The sequence below is a fragment of the Talpa occidentalis genome, unplaced genomic scaffold (genome assembly GCF_014898055.3).
Source record: "Talpa occidentalis isolate TD23 unplaced genomic scaffold, MPIMG_talOcc4v2.1 talOcc4.17, whole genome shotgun sequence".
NCBI classification, from domain to species: Eukaryota; Metazoa; Chordata; class Mammalia; order Eulipotyphla; family Talpidae; genus Talpa; species Talpa occidentalis.
This window is the reverse complement of record NW_023601754.1, coordinates 42978661-42994083: the sequence shown is the minus strand read 5'-3', so window position 1 is coordinate 42994083 and position 15423 is coordinate 42978661. Positions and strand designations below refer to the sequence as shown.

The 15423-nt window shown below is 56.4% G+C and overlaps 1 protein-coding gene across 1 annotated transcript in view; it reads right to left on the bottom strand.

Annotated features, from left to right (window-relative positions):
- MEGF8 (multiple EGF like domains 8) overlaps positions 1 to 15423 on the bottom strand; it is a 38396-nt gene that overhangs the window by 5571 nt on the left and 17402 nt on the right. Inside the window, exons 22-40 of the mRNA XM_037516687.2 lie at positions 15112 to 15361; positions 14501 to 14633; positions 12810 to 13057; positions 12619 to 12729; positions 12357 to 12475; positions 11894 to 12101; positions 11300 to 11480; positions 10633 to 10796; positions 9817 to 9961; positions 8533 to 8764; positions 7348 to 7471; positions 6995 to 7208; positions 6669 to 6883; positions 3413 to 3620; positions 3088 to 3247; positions 2540 to 2732; positions 2011 to 2181; positions 1791 to 1921; positions 1190 to 1322 (exon numbers count right to left, since the gene is read on the bottom strand). Coding sequence (XP_037372584.1) covers positions 1190 to 1322; positions 1791 to 1921; positions 2011 to 2181; positions 2540 to 2732; positions 3088 to 3247; positions 3413 to 3620; positions 6669 to 6883; positions 6995 to 7208; positions 7348 to 7471; positions 8533 to 8764; positions 9817 to 9961; positions 10633 to 10796; positions 11300 to 11480; positions 11894 to 12101; positions 12357 to 12475; positions 12619 to 12729; positions 12810 to 13057; positions 14501 to 14633; positions 15112 to 15361 — 3340 coding nt within the window. The remainder of the gene's footprint in view (positions 1 to 1189; positions 1323 to 1790; positions 1922 to 2010; positions 2182 to 2539; positions 2733 to 3087; positions 3248 to 3412; positions 3621 to 6668; positions 6884 to 6994; positions 7209 to 7347; positions 7472 to 8532; positions 8765 to 9816; positions 9962 to 10632; positions 10797 to 11299; positions 11481 to 11893; positions 12102 to 12356; positions 12476 to 12618; positions 12730 to 12809; positions 13058 to 14500; positions 14634 to 15111; positions 15362 to 15423) is intronic.

The following is a 15423-nucleotide window of genomic DNA, read 5'->3' as shown; positions in this document are numbered from 1 at the left end:
TGACTGCCGTAGGTGCTCAGTAAATATGTGGTGAATGACTGAGTGACGGGCAAGCGCTGCTCTGACCCCTGCAATCCAGTGGCAACCACCCAGGCTCTGGGACCAGACCGGGAGCAGGGATCCAGACCCATTGGTGGTCTGACCTAGGACAGTACATGGAAAGTCTAAGCCTCAGCCATGCCTCACTACGCCAGGTACAGACTTGACACGGTTTCTACATCTACGCTGTCTCCACGGCCAGCACCAGCTCGGTTTCGGGCACTCCCGACACAATGGCCACTACTGCTGTCACTGTAGGAACCCAGAGAAATTGCTGCTTCTGAACTGCAGGAGGAAGAGGTGTGGGTTAATCTCTGGGCTGTTATGGTAAAGGCCAGGAGACCTTTTGATTATATATCAAGGAAGCAAAAATTCTGGCCTGAGATAGAAATGCTGGGAGACAGTGAAGCTTGTAAAACTTTGTCGCCATTTTGGATGGAGTTGCATCTTTGCAAATCGGATGTTTCTGCAGATAGGTGGGGGAGACTGAGGCAAGCAAGGGATTTTCTCTTCCTTCTAGAACTAGTTGCACTCCAAACAGGAACACAGGCTATCCTTTCCGTGGGAGGCAAGCCTGCGATATAGCAACCAACCAGGTGGCCAGTACAGGGGTTCCAGCAGCCCCCGAAGGAAGAAAAGAGAAAGGGATTCAAGGAGAATTTGAATCTAGGTATTAGAAATGATATGAGACCCCCTTAGCTCCAGGCCATCAAATGGGGGTTACTGCTTGGGGGAAACCTGCCCAAGAATGAAGCCAATACAGAGGAAAGTAGAGTTAAGATGAAAGGAAAGAGATTCCTACTGCTGCTGTTTGAGCTCCTAGATCCAGCTGTTCCTGAAGGTGGAGTACAGACCTCCACTCTGAGAGTCAATATGTTTTCTTAAGGTACTGAGATTGGTTTCTGGGCAGTTTCACCTCTAACTATCTGTAATGGAGTCTGTCTCTTCAGTCTGAAAGGGCTCCCACAGGCTCATTTCTGGATCCCCAGTATAACTGCCCAAAGCCAGAAACTGGACTCAGAAACTGTCTATCAAGCTACCTTGATCCCCAAGAACACAAATATCAGGGCCATGTTGTCAGGGCTACTTCATCCTCCATCCCCCTTGGGGGCGTAGGACCCTTAGCTCATAACTGGCTTCTCAGCCGCACCTGGTACTTGTAGCAGTCTCGGCGGTCGCTTGGGGAGCTGCCCTGGCACGTGCCCGTCTCTGTGTTGTTCTGACATGGGCAGCCCGTTCCATCCTGCTCGTTGCATGTGTCTGCATGCCCGTTACACTGGCATCTGAGGGGAAAGAAGATGGAGGTCACAGAACTCCCAGGACTTCCTAGACTGATGCTGTATATGTGAGTTTCAACCCGTACCACAGGCCAGAGAGGAAACTGAGGCTCACAAAAGTCAAGCAGTTTGCCCAGGAGCACAGAGCTGTCAGGTAGCAGGGTCGCATTAGAGCCCCAATGGACTCAGAGCCTACTGACCAGGGAGAGGGCATGGGATAGAGATGTCCTGAGGCTTCTCCCTCAGTGGCCCTCCGTCTGCCCACCAGTCTTCACCAGGGCAGCCAGTAGCCTGCGTTTTGGCACTGGCCTGCGGGGTCAGGAGTCTCTCAACTAAGTTCAGCTCACTCCCCACTTGCCCTGCCCCAGCCTGGGATTCCCTAGGGATTTCCTGCTTCCTGACTAAGGGCCAGGAGGTCTGGCTTCCCACAATAATCCCAGCGAGCAGGGCAAGTGTCCCGGCCCCTCCTCTCACTTGGTGCACTTCCCGTCCAGGAGGAAGTAGCCATGGAGGCAGCTCTCGCACTTGTCCCCGTAGCTGTTATTCTGGCAGTTCACACACACGGCCTCATCTTCACTAGGCCCCTCTGTCACCCAGTTTTCAATCTGGTCAAGGAAGGACAGGGGGATCACCAAAAGGCTAAGGCCAGTCTCCTCTTCCCTCAGACCCAGGAATCAGGCCCTGCCTCTTTCACCTCCTCTGGATCCAGTGAGTACTTCTCTGGCTCCCTCCTGGCCATTTCAAGCTCCTTCCTGGAGACACAGACGTGGCTGTTGCCGCGACAGAAGGCATGGCAGGGTCGACAGGTCCCGCCCCCCACGGCTGAACCAACAAACAGCGGAAGACACTGCTCACAGTGGCTGCCCTGGAAACCAGCAAAGGGCAGTCAGAGGGGCTGGAGAAACACGGGGTATGGGGATGCAAGGATGGTGAGGGGGCGGGTTCTGAGGACAATGGGAGGGCTTAGGGGCTCAGGTCACCCCAACCAGTCTGCGAATTAGCCTGCCTTCCCTCACACATTTCCAGTGATGGGGGTTCACTCCCTCTACTCTCTGTCAGATGACAAGTCCAGGACACAAACTGGACAGTGTCCCCAAAGTATTCTCAACCTCCCTGGGATAGCACTGTGTGGCCTCCTCCCTGTCCCTGACTTATTGATGTGCCTAAGTGTGGCTGAAGGAGGGGCTCAGTGCCCTCAGTTAGGCATGAGATCTGAGACCCACCTTGGTATGGTTGCGGCAAAGCAGGCAGTGGTCACGGGCCCCCACGCCGGCGCACTCGCTGTGGCGATTGCAGCGACACTCGGTGGAGCAGTTGCGGCCAACAAAGCCGAAGTGGCAGCGGCAGTGGTCAGGCTGCACACACGAGCCATTCACGCAGCCCTGGGCACACACGGGGCGGCACAACCCCGTCACGCTGTAGGGGTGGGGTGGCAGGTCAGAGCAGGGCAGGGGCCCCTCGTTTCAGCACCCAGCTCGGCCCTGGTCTGTCCCTGACTCTCCCCACATTGGGGCCCTGTCCACCAGCTCCTCCAGGAGCTAGCCAGAGATCCCCACTCTTCCTGTGGCCCCCCCACTAAACTTACCTAGGAATTGAAGCCCCTGCACTTCCCTGCCCCCCCTCCCTACCGGCCCATTCCTGGAGGACTCCCAACTTCACACCTTGGACCCTGCTGTCTTTGGCCCAGTCTCATCTGGTACTGCTCCCCAGCGTCCCACCCAGCCTGTCCCAGCCTGCTCCCCCAGGCCCCTGGGTCTGGCTGCAGCCTTACTTATCCATAGTGTAGCCCGTCTTGCAGCTGCACTCATAACCGTGAGGCCGGTCGTGGCAGTTCTGTGTCTCGTTGCAGTCGTGGTGCCCATTGGCACACTCATCCTCAGGGGGGCAGGCCAGGAAGGCCCAGGATGCCCCAGAACGCCCACACATCAGCCCTGCACAAGGATGGAGGACTTTACCTGGGGGCCTTTACCCAGCCACCCAAACCTTGGCTCTTACATCCCCCAAGTGCCACTTCTGGGACAGCCCCTACCCCAATGTTCTCTGCCAGACTCCAGTCAAAGGTCAGCCCCTCTGCCCCACCCCTGCATGCATCTTACCTTCCCGGGGGCCGCTGAGTCCACCCTCCAGGCAGCGGCCACCCCCGTCCTGGCCCCCCCAGGCACACCAGCCACAGTGGGGGCGCCGAAGGCACAGGGCACACTGGGTAGCCTGGGCACAACCCAAGGAGCAGCTCTCGGGGCCTCGGAGCAGCCGCCCACAGCCTCCAGCCATACATCGCAGGGGCAAGTAGGAGGGGCTCAGACACTGTCAGGGAAAGAGGGGTGGACAGATGCATCTGGTATCTTCCCAGACTGCGCCCTCTTCTGGGCGATCACACCTCCCCTGGTCACAACCAGGTGGACAAAGTGAACATTGGCTGGGGTCATCCTCTCCCCCCAAGCACTTCTAACTAGAATTCTGAGCTGGCTAGAATCATCCCTAAAACTTAGAGGATTGTATTAAGCAAGGATACCTGGATGAGTGAATGGCAGCAGATGGAAAGAACAGACAGTGATAGGCAAAGGGCAGAGGCAGAAGGAAGCAGAGGTGAGACTACACACCCAGGGGCAGTGGAGGCAGCTGTCTAATCAGTTCCAGTCCCTTGTAAGGCCTGGCTGCACTTTCCACCCAGGACCCCAAGAGGCACCACTGTGTTCATCTGAGTCCCCTTTATGCGCCTGGCAATGACCCCAGGTAGAGACAGAAACTAGTGCTGGGAGGGGGCCGCAATGTTTGGCAAAAAAAAATGGGCCTGCTGCTGGGGCACCAGATTCCTCCCACCCTAGGCTGGGAAGCTAAGGGGTGCGTGGTTGGCCGCATAGCAACTCACAGGCCATCACTCAGGGTGTCGGGCACCCAGACAAGGAGCACAGTGTGGTTCAGACTAGGGCACTTCCCTTCGTGCACAAAAGCACTTCATTTACTGCTCAGGCCTTACGTGCTGTGTGAGAGGAAAGACTGCTCTGGGCTGGTTGCCTGAAAGCACTCAAGCACAGTTCTGAGAGAGAACCACGCACTGCGGCCGAAGCTCTGAGCCCCACGAGGGTTGATGTCTCGAGCACTGAGCCATGAACTGCCCCAGCCAGCCCTGCCAGGCTGGCCTCCACACCTCATGCCAGTGCACCCACCGGCAGATGGCAGCCAGCTGGGAGTGGGGAGAGAGAGCCCCAGTCTGCACAGTGATGGTGCTTTCAGTCATGACCTCTTTAGTGGCCAAATGCAATAATGCCCAAAGCCATAAACTGTTCCCTGAAGAGACAGTTTATGGGAACGTAAGTTCTGAGAGCTGTCTGCTAACCTGTGCCCCCAGCCTAGCAAAGCGCCGAGCCCCAGAACAGGGTACAAGAAAGAATTTGGTGACGGAGGGGAGGAGAGAAGCAAGTCTGAACAGCCAGCGAAAAGAAGGCCCCTGCGGAGCCCAGCCTCTGAGGTCCAAGTCATTCAAAAGCACAACACAGGTGGTTGTGCTTGGCCACCCTGGAGCCAGCTCCTGAAGGTCTGGCTGCACTCTAAGTGCAGGCCTGATGTGTGCGGCAGTGTTTTGTGAAAATCTGGGTTAATGCTTTAACCAAGATATTTCACAGAAGTCAGGAGGCCTGGGGGAAATTCTTTCACGTTCATGCACAGCATCGACTCTGCTCACGGCCCCTCCTCTTCCGCCTGCCTCACCGGGGCAGCACTCTCACCTGGTAGGCCCAGAGCAGCTGGGGCAGTAGCATGCCCCCACAGGCCCTCAGGCGTTGCCTTCTGGCCCTTGGAGTTCCCCACAGAGACGAACACCACAATGGCAATCTCAGTATTTGGAAAGAACCTGGATCATAGAAGGACCCCAGGGCTTGGGGAGGAGGCCACAGGGCAGGGCCGCACTTCGAGGCTGGCGGGGACAGCCCCCCACCCAGCAGCAGTGACCCTGTAGGTGCATCCCAGGCAGTGGAGCCTGATGTCTTCCCAGCAGGAAGGACTTGGGAAAACACTCAAGTGAAAACTCCAGTCCATGCTCTAAAAAGCTTCCCATTTAAGTTGTACAACCATCCAACGTCCTAGTGGAAGGTGCAGCCTTCTGAACAGCGTGGCCCTAGGTGCGGTGTCACCAAAAGACCAAGCATTTGGTTGGGGCCTTCAGCCACATCCACTGAGCTGGGGGTGGGTGCCTGGAGATTGTGCCCCATAAAAAGTCTTAAGCAATGAGCTTCAGAGAGCTCCAGGTTGGCGAACGTGGCCATGGGAGGGGGCGTGCCAGACAGGCAGAAGCTCTGCACCCCACTCCCCACAGCTTGCGCTAGCCATCCCTTTATTTGGCAGCTTCTGAGTTTTATTCTTTATGATAAACTGGTATTCTTTATGATAAACTGGTATGATAAACTGGTATTCTTTATGATAAACTGGTATGATAAACTGCTATTCTTTATGATAAACTGGTATTAGTAAATTATTTTCTGAGTTCCACAGGTTGTTCTAGCAAATTACTGCGCCCAAGAAAGAGGGGGTGTGAATCACTGATGTGTGGCAGATCAGTAAGAAGTACAGGGGGTGCCTTCCCTGGTGGCGCAGCAGTTGAGCACTGGGCTACAAAGCTGCCTGCAGCCTCTGCAGTGCCGGTTCGATCCCCAGCCACCAGCGAGGGTCCCACATGGCGCGTAGACCCCACCCTGGCCCCGTCTCCAAGGCTGGACCCCTAACTCGTGGGCTAGAGTCTACCTCGGGAATGTGAGCTAACCAATGAACAAAGATAACGGTCATCTCTGGAATTAGTCTCAGTCTGGGCTTAAAGGTCGCCACTTTGGCTGTGTCCGTCAATGATCAAGCCAAGAGAAATCAGGAGATGGAAACATGTAGAGAATAGCTGTGATGCAGGCCGTGTGAGCGGAAGATGATGGAGTACTTCCTATGTCAGGTGCCACCAAATGCGCCCAGTTCCTTATACTACTACTAACACAAGCCGCTATAATAAAACCAGCACAAGTGGGTTCCATCTCTTTCAACCACAAGTTCCAAAAGCAGAGAAAAGAGATGGAGAAGGGAAGCCAGAGGCTTGGGAGGGAGGAGGGAAGACGCTAAGGCTCATGGAAGGGAGGGGCAGGAGGCAGAAGGGAGCTGGACCCAGATGCTGAAGAGTCCAGGAGTCCAGAACTGGCAGGGAGACTCAGGTGAAGGAAGAAAGTCACCAGGAGGAAAGGAAAGAAAGTGGGAGGACAGAGAAAGTTCCCTGGAGGGGCCAGAGCTGGCAGATGGGGCAGGAAGCAGGATGGAGGAAAGGCGGCAAAGAAGGGCAATGCAGGCAGAGAGGAGGGTCCCCTGGACACCAGCGAGTACCTGTTGGAGGCTGCTGCTCCAGACGCAGTGCTGCCAGCCCCCGTCAGCACCCTTGGAGTCCAGGCAGGAGGAGCAGTTTGGCAGGAGGTGACAGGGGGTGGGGCAGGGCAGAGGGGGCGATGACTCCACTGGCATCGGGGACACGTTGAGCAGAGAGTGGCTAAAGCATGTCCAGTCATAGGTGGGCTGCACTGAGAGGATGCGGCGGGTCTCCCCTGGGGTGGGGGCACAGGAATGAGAACCTGCTCGGACTCCAGCCCCCTTCTCACTCAGCCCAGGAGTCCAGGCCCTCAAACGCTCCCCTCAGGGACCAAGCCTGGGCTGACCTGTCCTCTTGAACTGCCGTGTCCACATGCACTTGCCCTCCCTGGTGCACTGCTCGCAGTCAGCCGCCCCGCACGCAGCCTCAGAGCAGTTTCCTGCCCAGAAGACCTCTCGCTGGTTGATCCGACAGTCATTCTCCGAAGTGCAGGACCCATTGCGCCCGATGCAGGCACCCTCGGGGCAGTTGGTACACCACTTACAGCGGGGGGCAGATGCCTGGCAGGAGCAGATGGCTCAGCTCAGTGGGGTGCTCGGGGCCACAGCACCCCTCCTGACCCAGCACTTCCCACCCATCACAGCCTTTGGGCTTGGTACATCTAGAAATGCCCTTCCAGCCCTGCCCAGTGTCACTCACCTCTCCATCTCCTGGCTGCAGGGTCCGGGGATGGCGGGCCAAACACTCACTGCAGGTCCGGAGCCGGCGACATTCCTCTGGAGAGCGTGGCATTGGGGAGCAGGGTGGGCCCCCACAGCCCAGCCTGGGGAGGCAGGAGGCTTGGCTCATCACTCCCAGCCAAGCCGCACCCTCCTCCCCATGTACCTCCTCTTTTGGTGCCTCCTGAATCTGCAGGCTCCCCAACGTAGGCCCAAACCTGCTCTGCTCCCACCCCAGCTGGTGAAGGTCCTCTGTATACTTGTCACCCTGTCTTGAAACATGGCACATCTTCCTAACCTTCCAGCTACCATGGCCTCTGCTTCTGAATTTCTGACAGTCCTCTCCTATCTGCCCCTGCAGTCTCTCCTCAGCCTGGTCCTTTAAGCCCGCCCCAGCCTCCCCATGTCTCCACCTGCAGCCTCCCCTTCTCACTCCCACCCCATCCCTCACAACTGCCCCAGGGGTTTTCTGCCCAGGGCTTCCCCTGCCCTCTCCCGCTCAAACTTTCCCTGTCTGCTCAACCCATAAAGGAGGCCTACAGCCCCTTACCCCACATCCTTGAAGATCCACGTGTTTCAGAACTTTCCAGATTTCAGGAAAGCAGTGGGTGCACCCACTATTACATAGCAGCCCTAGCAATGCTGGGGAGCACTCCATAACAAACCCATTAATATTAATACACACAGTGTTTAGTGGGAAAAACAAAGCTCGTCCGCTGTCTCACATCAGGATGCCATGCAGCCCGGCACCACCCAGTAGGGTGCTTGTAGCTTCCTGAGGTGTTTGGATTCCCAACCACTTGTGAGGGCTCAGTGAGCTGGAGGCCCTGGAAGCCCCTCTGGAGTGGCCCCCAGCCCCCACTCCAGTCTCATTCTCCCCCAACGGTCTCTCAAAGGCTTCAGTGCAGCCCCAGTGCCAAACCTCTGCTGCTCTAAACCCCACTGGTCATTCAGGGGCATGGCAGCACCAGTCCTCCAGCCCAGCACATAGCAGCCCCTACACTCAGAGCTCTCCCAGCCACCCCTGTGTCCATTTCCCCACAAGAGCTGGTATCCCAACCAGACTATCCACTCCCAAGATTTCCCCGCAAGCCTGCCCAGGATAGAATCCCCTTCAGAGGGTATGAGTGCCACCCACCCATGCACTGTCAGTCACCATGGTTACCTGTGGGCCTGATCCCCAGATAAGCAGGCCCCGTGGCACCAAGTGCAGGCCCCAGACTGGTTACAAGCTTCAGGTGAGGGCAGCAGGCGGCAGGGGTCAGGGGGCAGAGTGAGGGCGAGCAGGCGGCCCAGGGCCACCCCCCCAAAGCCCCCCGAGATATACAGGCGGTTCCCCACTGCTGCCACGGCATGGGCCACAGATTCTTCCATTGGGGGACCCACAGAGGCTGGGCCTGGAAAAAAAGACAGGGCATTTAGAAGGAGAGAGCAGGAAACGTGGGAAGAGACTCACAAGGAGATGCCAGCCAGAGAAGAACGCTGATCCCAGAACAGCTAAGGAGAGCAGAGGCAGATGGGAAGAGACTAAGCCAGACAGAGCAAGAGAAGCATAATGAAAGCAAGACAAAAGACAGGGGAGACACAAACAGAGCAAAGGGAGAGGGAGAGGGGAATAAGAACGGAGATAGGTGGGCCTCCCTGGTGGTGCAGGGGTAAAAGACAGCACTATTAAGCTACCGCCAGCCACTACAGCATGAGTTTGATCCCTGGCCAGGGAGCTGACTCATATGGTGCAGCAGACCTCTCCTGTCTCGCCCGCTGCTCCCCTCAGCAGTGCAATTCAGTAGATCTGCCTGTTCTGCTCCCCACTCTGTCTCTGGTGAATCCTCTCACACCCTGCACCTCTGGCCTACACCCCAGCTCTTCTACCCAAAAATAAGTAAAATAAAAATCTTTTTAAAAAAGAAAAAGAATGGAGATAGGTAGAGGTAGCCATGTTGCAAGTACTAGCATTTTGCAGATACTAAACTCTGCAGAATCACACGCTTTACAGTGGTTCATTTGTGTTATGTAAATTTCACCTCAATAATTTTTAATCCTCAAAAAAATTAAGAGTTACAGAGCAGTAGAAAATAGAGATTAAAACAGAGACAGACAGTAGGTCAGAGAGAGAAGTAAAAAGGGAGCAGGCCCAGAGACGTACACACAGTCAGTCTGAGCATCGAGTGAAGTAAACAGGCAGAAAATAAGCCCCTTCTCACCAATAAGCAGCAAAGACTGTTAGTGATTGTCTCTAGATGGGGGACAATGGGGTTTTTTCCTTCCAGTTTTACAAATTACATACAATGAATATTATAACTTTTATAATTAGAATAAGAACAAAACTTTCCCAAGAAAAGAAAGGACAGAGGGTATCTTGCTGGTATTTGGGTAACATGGAGGGGACAGGAAGTGAGTACTAATGATTGGGGGTCCGGAGATGGGGTTGGGGACAGGAGAGGCTTACGGGTGAGATCGGGCAGCAGCCAGGCGTTGCAGTTGACCTGGTAGAGCAAAACGTCACTGCTGAACTCATCAGGGTCCGAGCGCCCCCCAAGGACCACCATGGTGTCTCCTAGCAGGGCTGAAGCGTGGAAAAGTCGGGGCCGGGGCTGTTGGAGAGACAGGTGGCAGGGATGGCCTGTCAGTGCCCACACTACTCCGTGCCTCTCAGACCACCCACACCCCAAATCTCCCCACTCCCATAGTTCACCCAATTCTAACCTTCCTCAAATCCCACCCCTGCCCCCAGAACACCTCCTCATAGCAATTCCCAGAGCCACCTCCTTCCCTCCTAACTCCTGAACCCCCATGCCCTGTGATGCTCCCCAAGAATCTAGCTCAGACTGCATGAGATGCCCCCTGTGATCTCAAGTCAACTCTCTGACTTTCACCTCCTCACAGTTCAGCCCCAAGAAGGGCTTGAAAACGTTTATGGATGGAAAACACAATCCTCTTGGGCCATACAGCCACCCCACCATCCCCTTTGGCCTTGAGGGCAGGAAGTGCCATGTTTTTAAGATGGAGAGGTCCAGGTTGGGTGCTGCGAGGGCAATACCGAGTCGGGCAGAACTGGGCAGAATCCAGGCATCTGCCCTCCTGGTCTAGGGTCCTTTCCTCCAAGTTGGGGAAAGTAGGGGAGCGTTGGGGGAGCCACAGTTTGGTTTAGGGGGCTGAAAGCAGAGGGGATAGGAATCCAGAGTGGAACCAGTCTGGGGGCACTGGGAAAGGAGGTCCCCTCCCTCCTGCCCCCCACATTCATGTCTGCAGCATTTTTCCTGACCTTTGCCCCCTGAGAAGGGGCCAGCAGGCTCCAGGTGCGGTCAGGGCAGTGCAGGGAGTAGAGTTCAGGGGATGGGGCCGCCAGTTCCACATGAAAACGGAAACCCCCAAACACATAGAGGGAGTCGGTGGCCTCATGGTACACGGCAGAATGACCATAGAGACCTGGGGGGAGTAGGGGAGAGACGAGTGAGCAAGGAGACTGAGGGGAAAGGTCTGAGATCTTTGATGCCCCCCCACTTCCTGGGCTCCCCTTCCATTACCCTAGTAGGCCCTGACCTAGGAGCCCTTCTCAACCTGTTCTCTCCCTTCCGTTCTAAAGGACAACCATGAGACTCTGGGAAAGAGATGTTGGCGGTCAGAATTGGGGACAGTGACCAAGGAATGTCAAAGGACAGGTGGGAACAGGAGACCTGGGGGGCAGTGATAGAGGACCTGGGGCAGGAAGGTGACCCACTGTTACTAGGCAGGAGGAGGGCAGCTGATCATGGAGTCTGGAGAGCTAAAGAAAGAAACCAAAGGGACAGCACCCTGAGAATTGGGGTGGCAGAAGATGGGGATGACAAGGTTCCAGGACAGTGACCAGTATGGAAGTGGTTAGGGCCCACATGAAGCCCAGAACAGGCGGGAGGTCAAAGGTATTGGGCCCTCCCAGTCCCAAGGCCCACCTGTGGGCGGTGTCCCACTCTGGGCCCCAGACACCCAGGTGCCAGTCGCCAGCTGGTACTCAAGCAGCTGCTGGTTGAAGCCATTTTCAGGGGAGTAACCGCCCACCAGGAGCAGAGACAGGCCTCGGCGGGCAGTAAGGGTGTGACCGGCAACTGCTGGCAGCTCCACAGTCTGAGGGGCCTGAGGAATGGAGGGAAGAGGTCAGGGTGGGTGAGGGGTCGGGAGGCCCTGGTAGGTAGAAGAGATAAGAGCCTCCTACAGTCCCCTGGAACCGCTGAGGTCAGCCCCGTTCTGACCAGCCATGATCCGGGTAGGCACTCAGCAGACCTTGGGCTATCTTTGCCCCTCAGCGCCACTTCAGGTAGCGCCCTCGCTCCTGGCTTTCACTCCAGCTGCATGGGGCTGACTGCCCCACTCCACAGTCTGGCTGACCAGAGCATGGCATGCCCATGGCCAGGGAGCAGCCTAGGATACTGCTGACTTGGATGGTTAGTGGAATTCAGTTCTAGGACTAGTGCTAGAGCCCTGGTAACCATTTCCTCTGAGGGGCAGATCTCAGCGTCCCGTTGTGGGAGTTGGAGAGGGTTGCTTACCTTCTCCTGCCGCCACTGTAGGGTGGTGAGGTTGAGGACCCAAAAGTCACGGGCAACACCACCAGCTGTGAGCCCCCCAAGCAGGTACATGGCACCACGGCCAGAGGACACATAGGCCGCTGCATGGAAGGAGCGAGGTGAGGGGCCTGGACCCCCATCCTCAGCTCCTGCCAGCATCTGTGTCCACCGCCGCTCACTCACTGAATACCTGGGGTAGAAAGGCAAAAAAAGCAGCCTCACTAGTCAGTCATCCCAGCACCCCTGGGGTAACCCCCCCCCAAGTATCCCAGCATGCCATGGGACAACCTCCTGTGACAGTCATCTTTTATCTTACCACACCCCAGAGTGGTACCACCCAAATAAGTATCCAGTCCCTGAGGTCAGTCTCCTGCAACAAGTATCCCAGTACCTCCTGAGGTGACTCCCTCATGCTAGTATCCCACATCTCCAGGGAAGCCCTCACCTGTACAGGTTTCCCAGCAGTCCCTGGGGCAGGCCCAGACCCCCAAACATCCACAAGGTAGCATCAGGTCCCTCCACCATGGTATGCCCCAGGCGGTGCAGAAAGCGGCTAGCCGTGTCCTGGGTGGAAGTGGGTGTGGGGACATGAGTGGTTGAGCTAAGGTCATGACAGTCAGGCTGGATAGGGAAGAATCTGAGGGTGTAGGGCCCAGGAGTAGAGGAAGCTGTAGGATACCCTCCCAAAAGCAGTTTCCACAACTCACAGCTGAGAGGCGGCTGTCCATGAGGGTCTCCCACACCAGCTGCCCTCCGTCCAGCTTTGTGGCACAGTCGGGGCCCCCAAAGCCCTCAGCACAGATGCACACACCCAGACTCTAGGGGACAACAGAAGGGGGCTCAGGGGAGCCCTGTTGGGGCACCCTGTCCCACCCAGCCTGCCCTGTCCCACCAGTACCTGGTTACAAGTTCCTGCCCCACTGTGGGCATTGCAGTTCTCAGGACACAGAGCCATGCGGCAGTGGGGGCCAGCCCAGCCCTGGGGACATCGGCAGAGTCCTGCGCCCGAGGCCCCATCCTGGGGCACACACTCCTGGGGTACAGGGCAGCTTCCAGGGCCCCCTGACCCACAACGGGCAGAGCCCACTGAGGCATTGAAGCCCCAGGATGAGGAGCCATTGGCCTCCCAGTGTAGCACCAGCAGCCCTGTGGGGGGAGAGGCCAGGGTGTTGCAGCACAGCCTCGTTCCAGGGCACCGCTCCAGCCCAGCAGAACTGGGCGGGGAAGCAAGGCACCCTGATAATTTACAGTCCCTGCCATTAGTAACCACCCTCCTGTTCACTGCACGCCCTCTTCCTTGTCCAATCCAAGTTTAGCTGCTTTTAAGGCCTAAATATCTCTCCTGTTTGCCCACACTTGCCCTCTTCAGCTGCCTAGCCTGGTCACCAGTGCCATCTCCCTGTGCCCTTCCTGAAAGCCCGAGGCACTGTCCTTCATAGCAGCCCAAGTGATCCTTTAGGAACTAGAATCTGATCCTGTCCCTGGCAGGCTGCAAGCCCTCCACAGCTCCATCCTGCTCTTACCCAAAACCTAGCCTCTTAGGCAAGCAGAATGGGGGAGGAGGGCAGTTAATTATATGATTATATGTGTAAAACATGTCTCAATAAAGTCTTTTTTTTTTTTTAAAGGAGGCCCCACAGGCCGGCCCTCTGACCTCCACCAGCAACCACTCTCCCAGCCCTACTCCATGCTCCAGTACCACCAGCCCCCTTCCTGCTTCCCAGGGCCTGGGCATCTACATTCCTCCACCTGGAGTCATCGCCCTCCCCCACATAGGGCCCTCTCTTGTGCCTCCTCTTGTCTCTTAGTGAAGGTGACATTATTCTGAGTGTATTTTGCTCCGACAGTGCCTGCGTCTCCTGTTCACTGCGGCGGCCCCAGTGTCCAGCTGTGGCCTGGCTCATTGCAGGGCTCAGGAGAGGATCCCTCAGTGCTAGCTGCTCACTGTGAGGGGCCTGGGGTTGTGTGTAATTCCAGCAGGCCAACTACACTCTCTCCCAACCATGCCCTCTCCCAGGCCTGGAGTCATGCTCAGTTACAATAGGAAGGAAGCGTTTCCAACTCTACTACTTTAACCACCTTGGCTAACATTATTTCCATTGCCTCGCCATCAGACTAAGCTGGCTTTCTCAACCTCTCAGCACTGTTGACGTCTGGGGCCTGGTAATTCTCAGAAGTGGGGACTGTTCCATGCACTGTCAACTGCAAAGCAGAATCTCTGGCCTCCTCCTCCAAGATGCCAGTCTCGCCTTCGATCATGACCACTCAAAATGACTCTGGACATTGCTAAGGAGCCCCTGGGTTGAGAACTATCAGGGAGGGGAGAGTCTCAGCCACATTCCGTGTGCCACTAAGATGTCCTACTGGACCCTTCTCTCCTAAGAGGTAGCCCAGCCAGAGCAATCCTTTCTGTTTGCCTCTCAGCTCAAGAGAGTGCGTCCTAGAGATGGCATCACCCAGCAAGTCAATGGCAGATCGGCCTGGAACCAGCATGGAGCTGGGTCTTAAGCACACCTCAGGCGGCAAGGTGTAGGGGGCAAGGTATATACAGCCCAGGACAGATGTCCCCCCTCCTCCCGACCTCCATACCAGACAGGGCCTGCACAGTGAGAGGCCTGTCCCGCCGCTGGCCGCAGAAGGCAGCAATGAGGCTGCGGTCCGACTGGACGACACCTGTGTCCAGGAAGCGTGGGAATCCATCAAAGGCCAGGACATAGCTCAACTGGAAGGGAGCAGAGTTGAAGATCAGGAGATGACGAGGATGAGAAAGTAGCTCAGGGTCTGGGAGGAGAAGCTCAAGAGGAGCGTGCAATCTGAGACTGGGAAGTGAGCTGTTTGAATATCCTGGGCAGATTGAGAGGTCACCGCCTCCCTGTTTTCACGCAGACATGGCTAATCGACCAGGCACTCTCCATGGAGCCTTTTTCTCAGTATACAGCTCCTGGTGGCCACTACCAATCAATCAGAGTTAGCACACAAGTTATCAATATACCTGCCTGGAATGAGAAAGGGGTGTTTGAGGATCTGGGGAATGGGGAACTGCAGTCCAGAAAATGAGTGGGCCTAGGAACAAAGTGCTGGGGGTCTGAAGAGTAGTGCTTAGCATTTAAAGGATAAAGAAAACATGGACATGGGGGTCAGGGCCTGTCTAAGGATTCTGATTGGGTGAGAGAGACATGGGCTTAAACACTAGTGCTCACCGTGCAGGGGGTGCTGCTGTCAGGGGAGAAGGTGAGGGTGAGTGGGGGACAGAGAGTCCCAGGGGCACAGGGCTGCAGCACCTCAGTGGCGGAGACAACCCACACACAGTAGGACAGGCCTGGCCCGGCTCTTGCAGCCCCGCCACCTGGAGGCAGCAGCCCCCCAACCCGGCGTGAGCCCAACGCCACTGAAGACACATTGGTGAGGAGGGCACGACCCCCACATTCCCGGAAACAGGAGCCACTGGCCCTGGGGAGATGGAAGAGAGCCAGAGTCAGACCCATTTGGCCCCCCCTTCCATGGTTACAGGA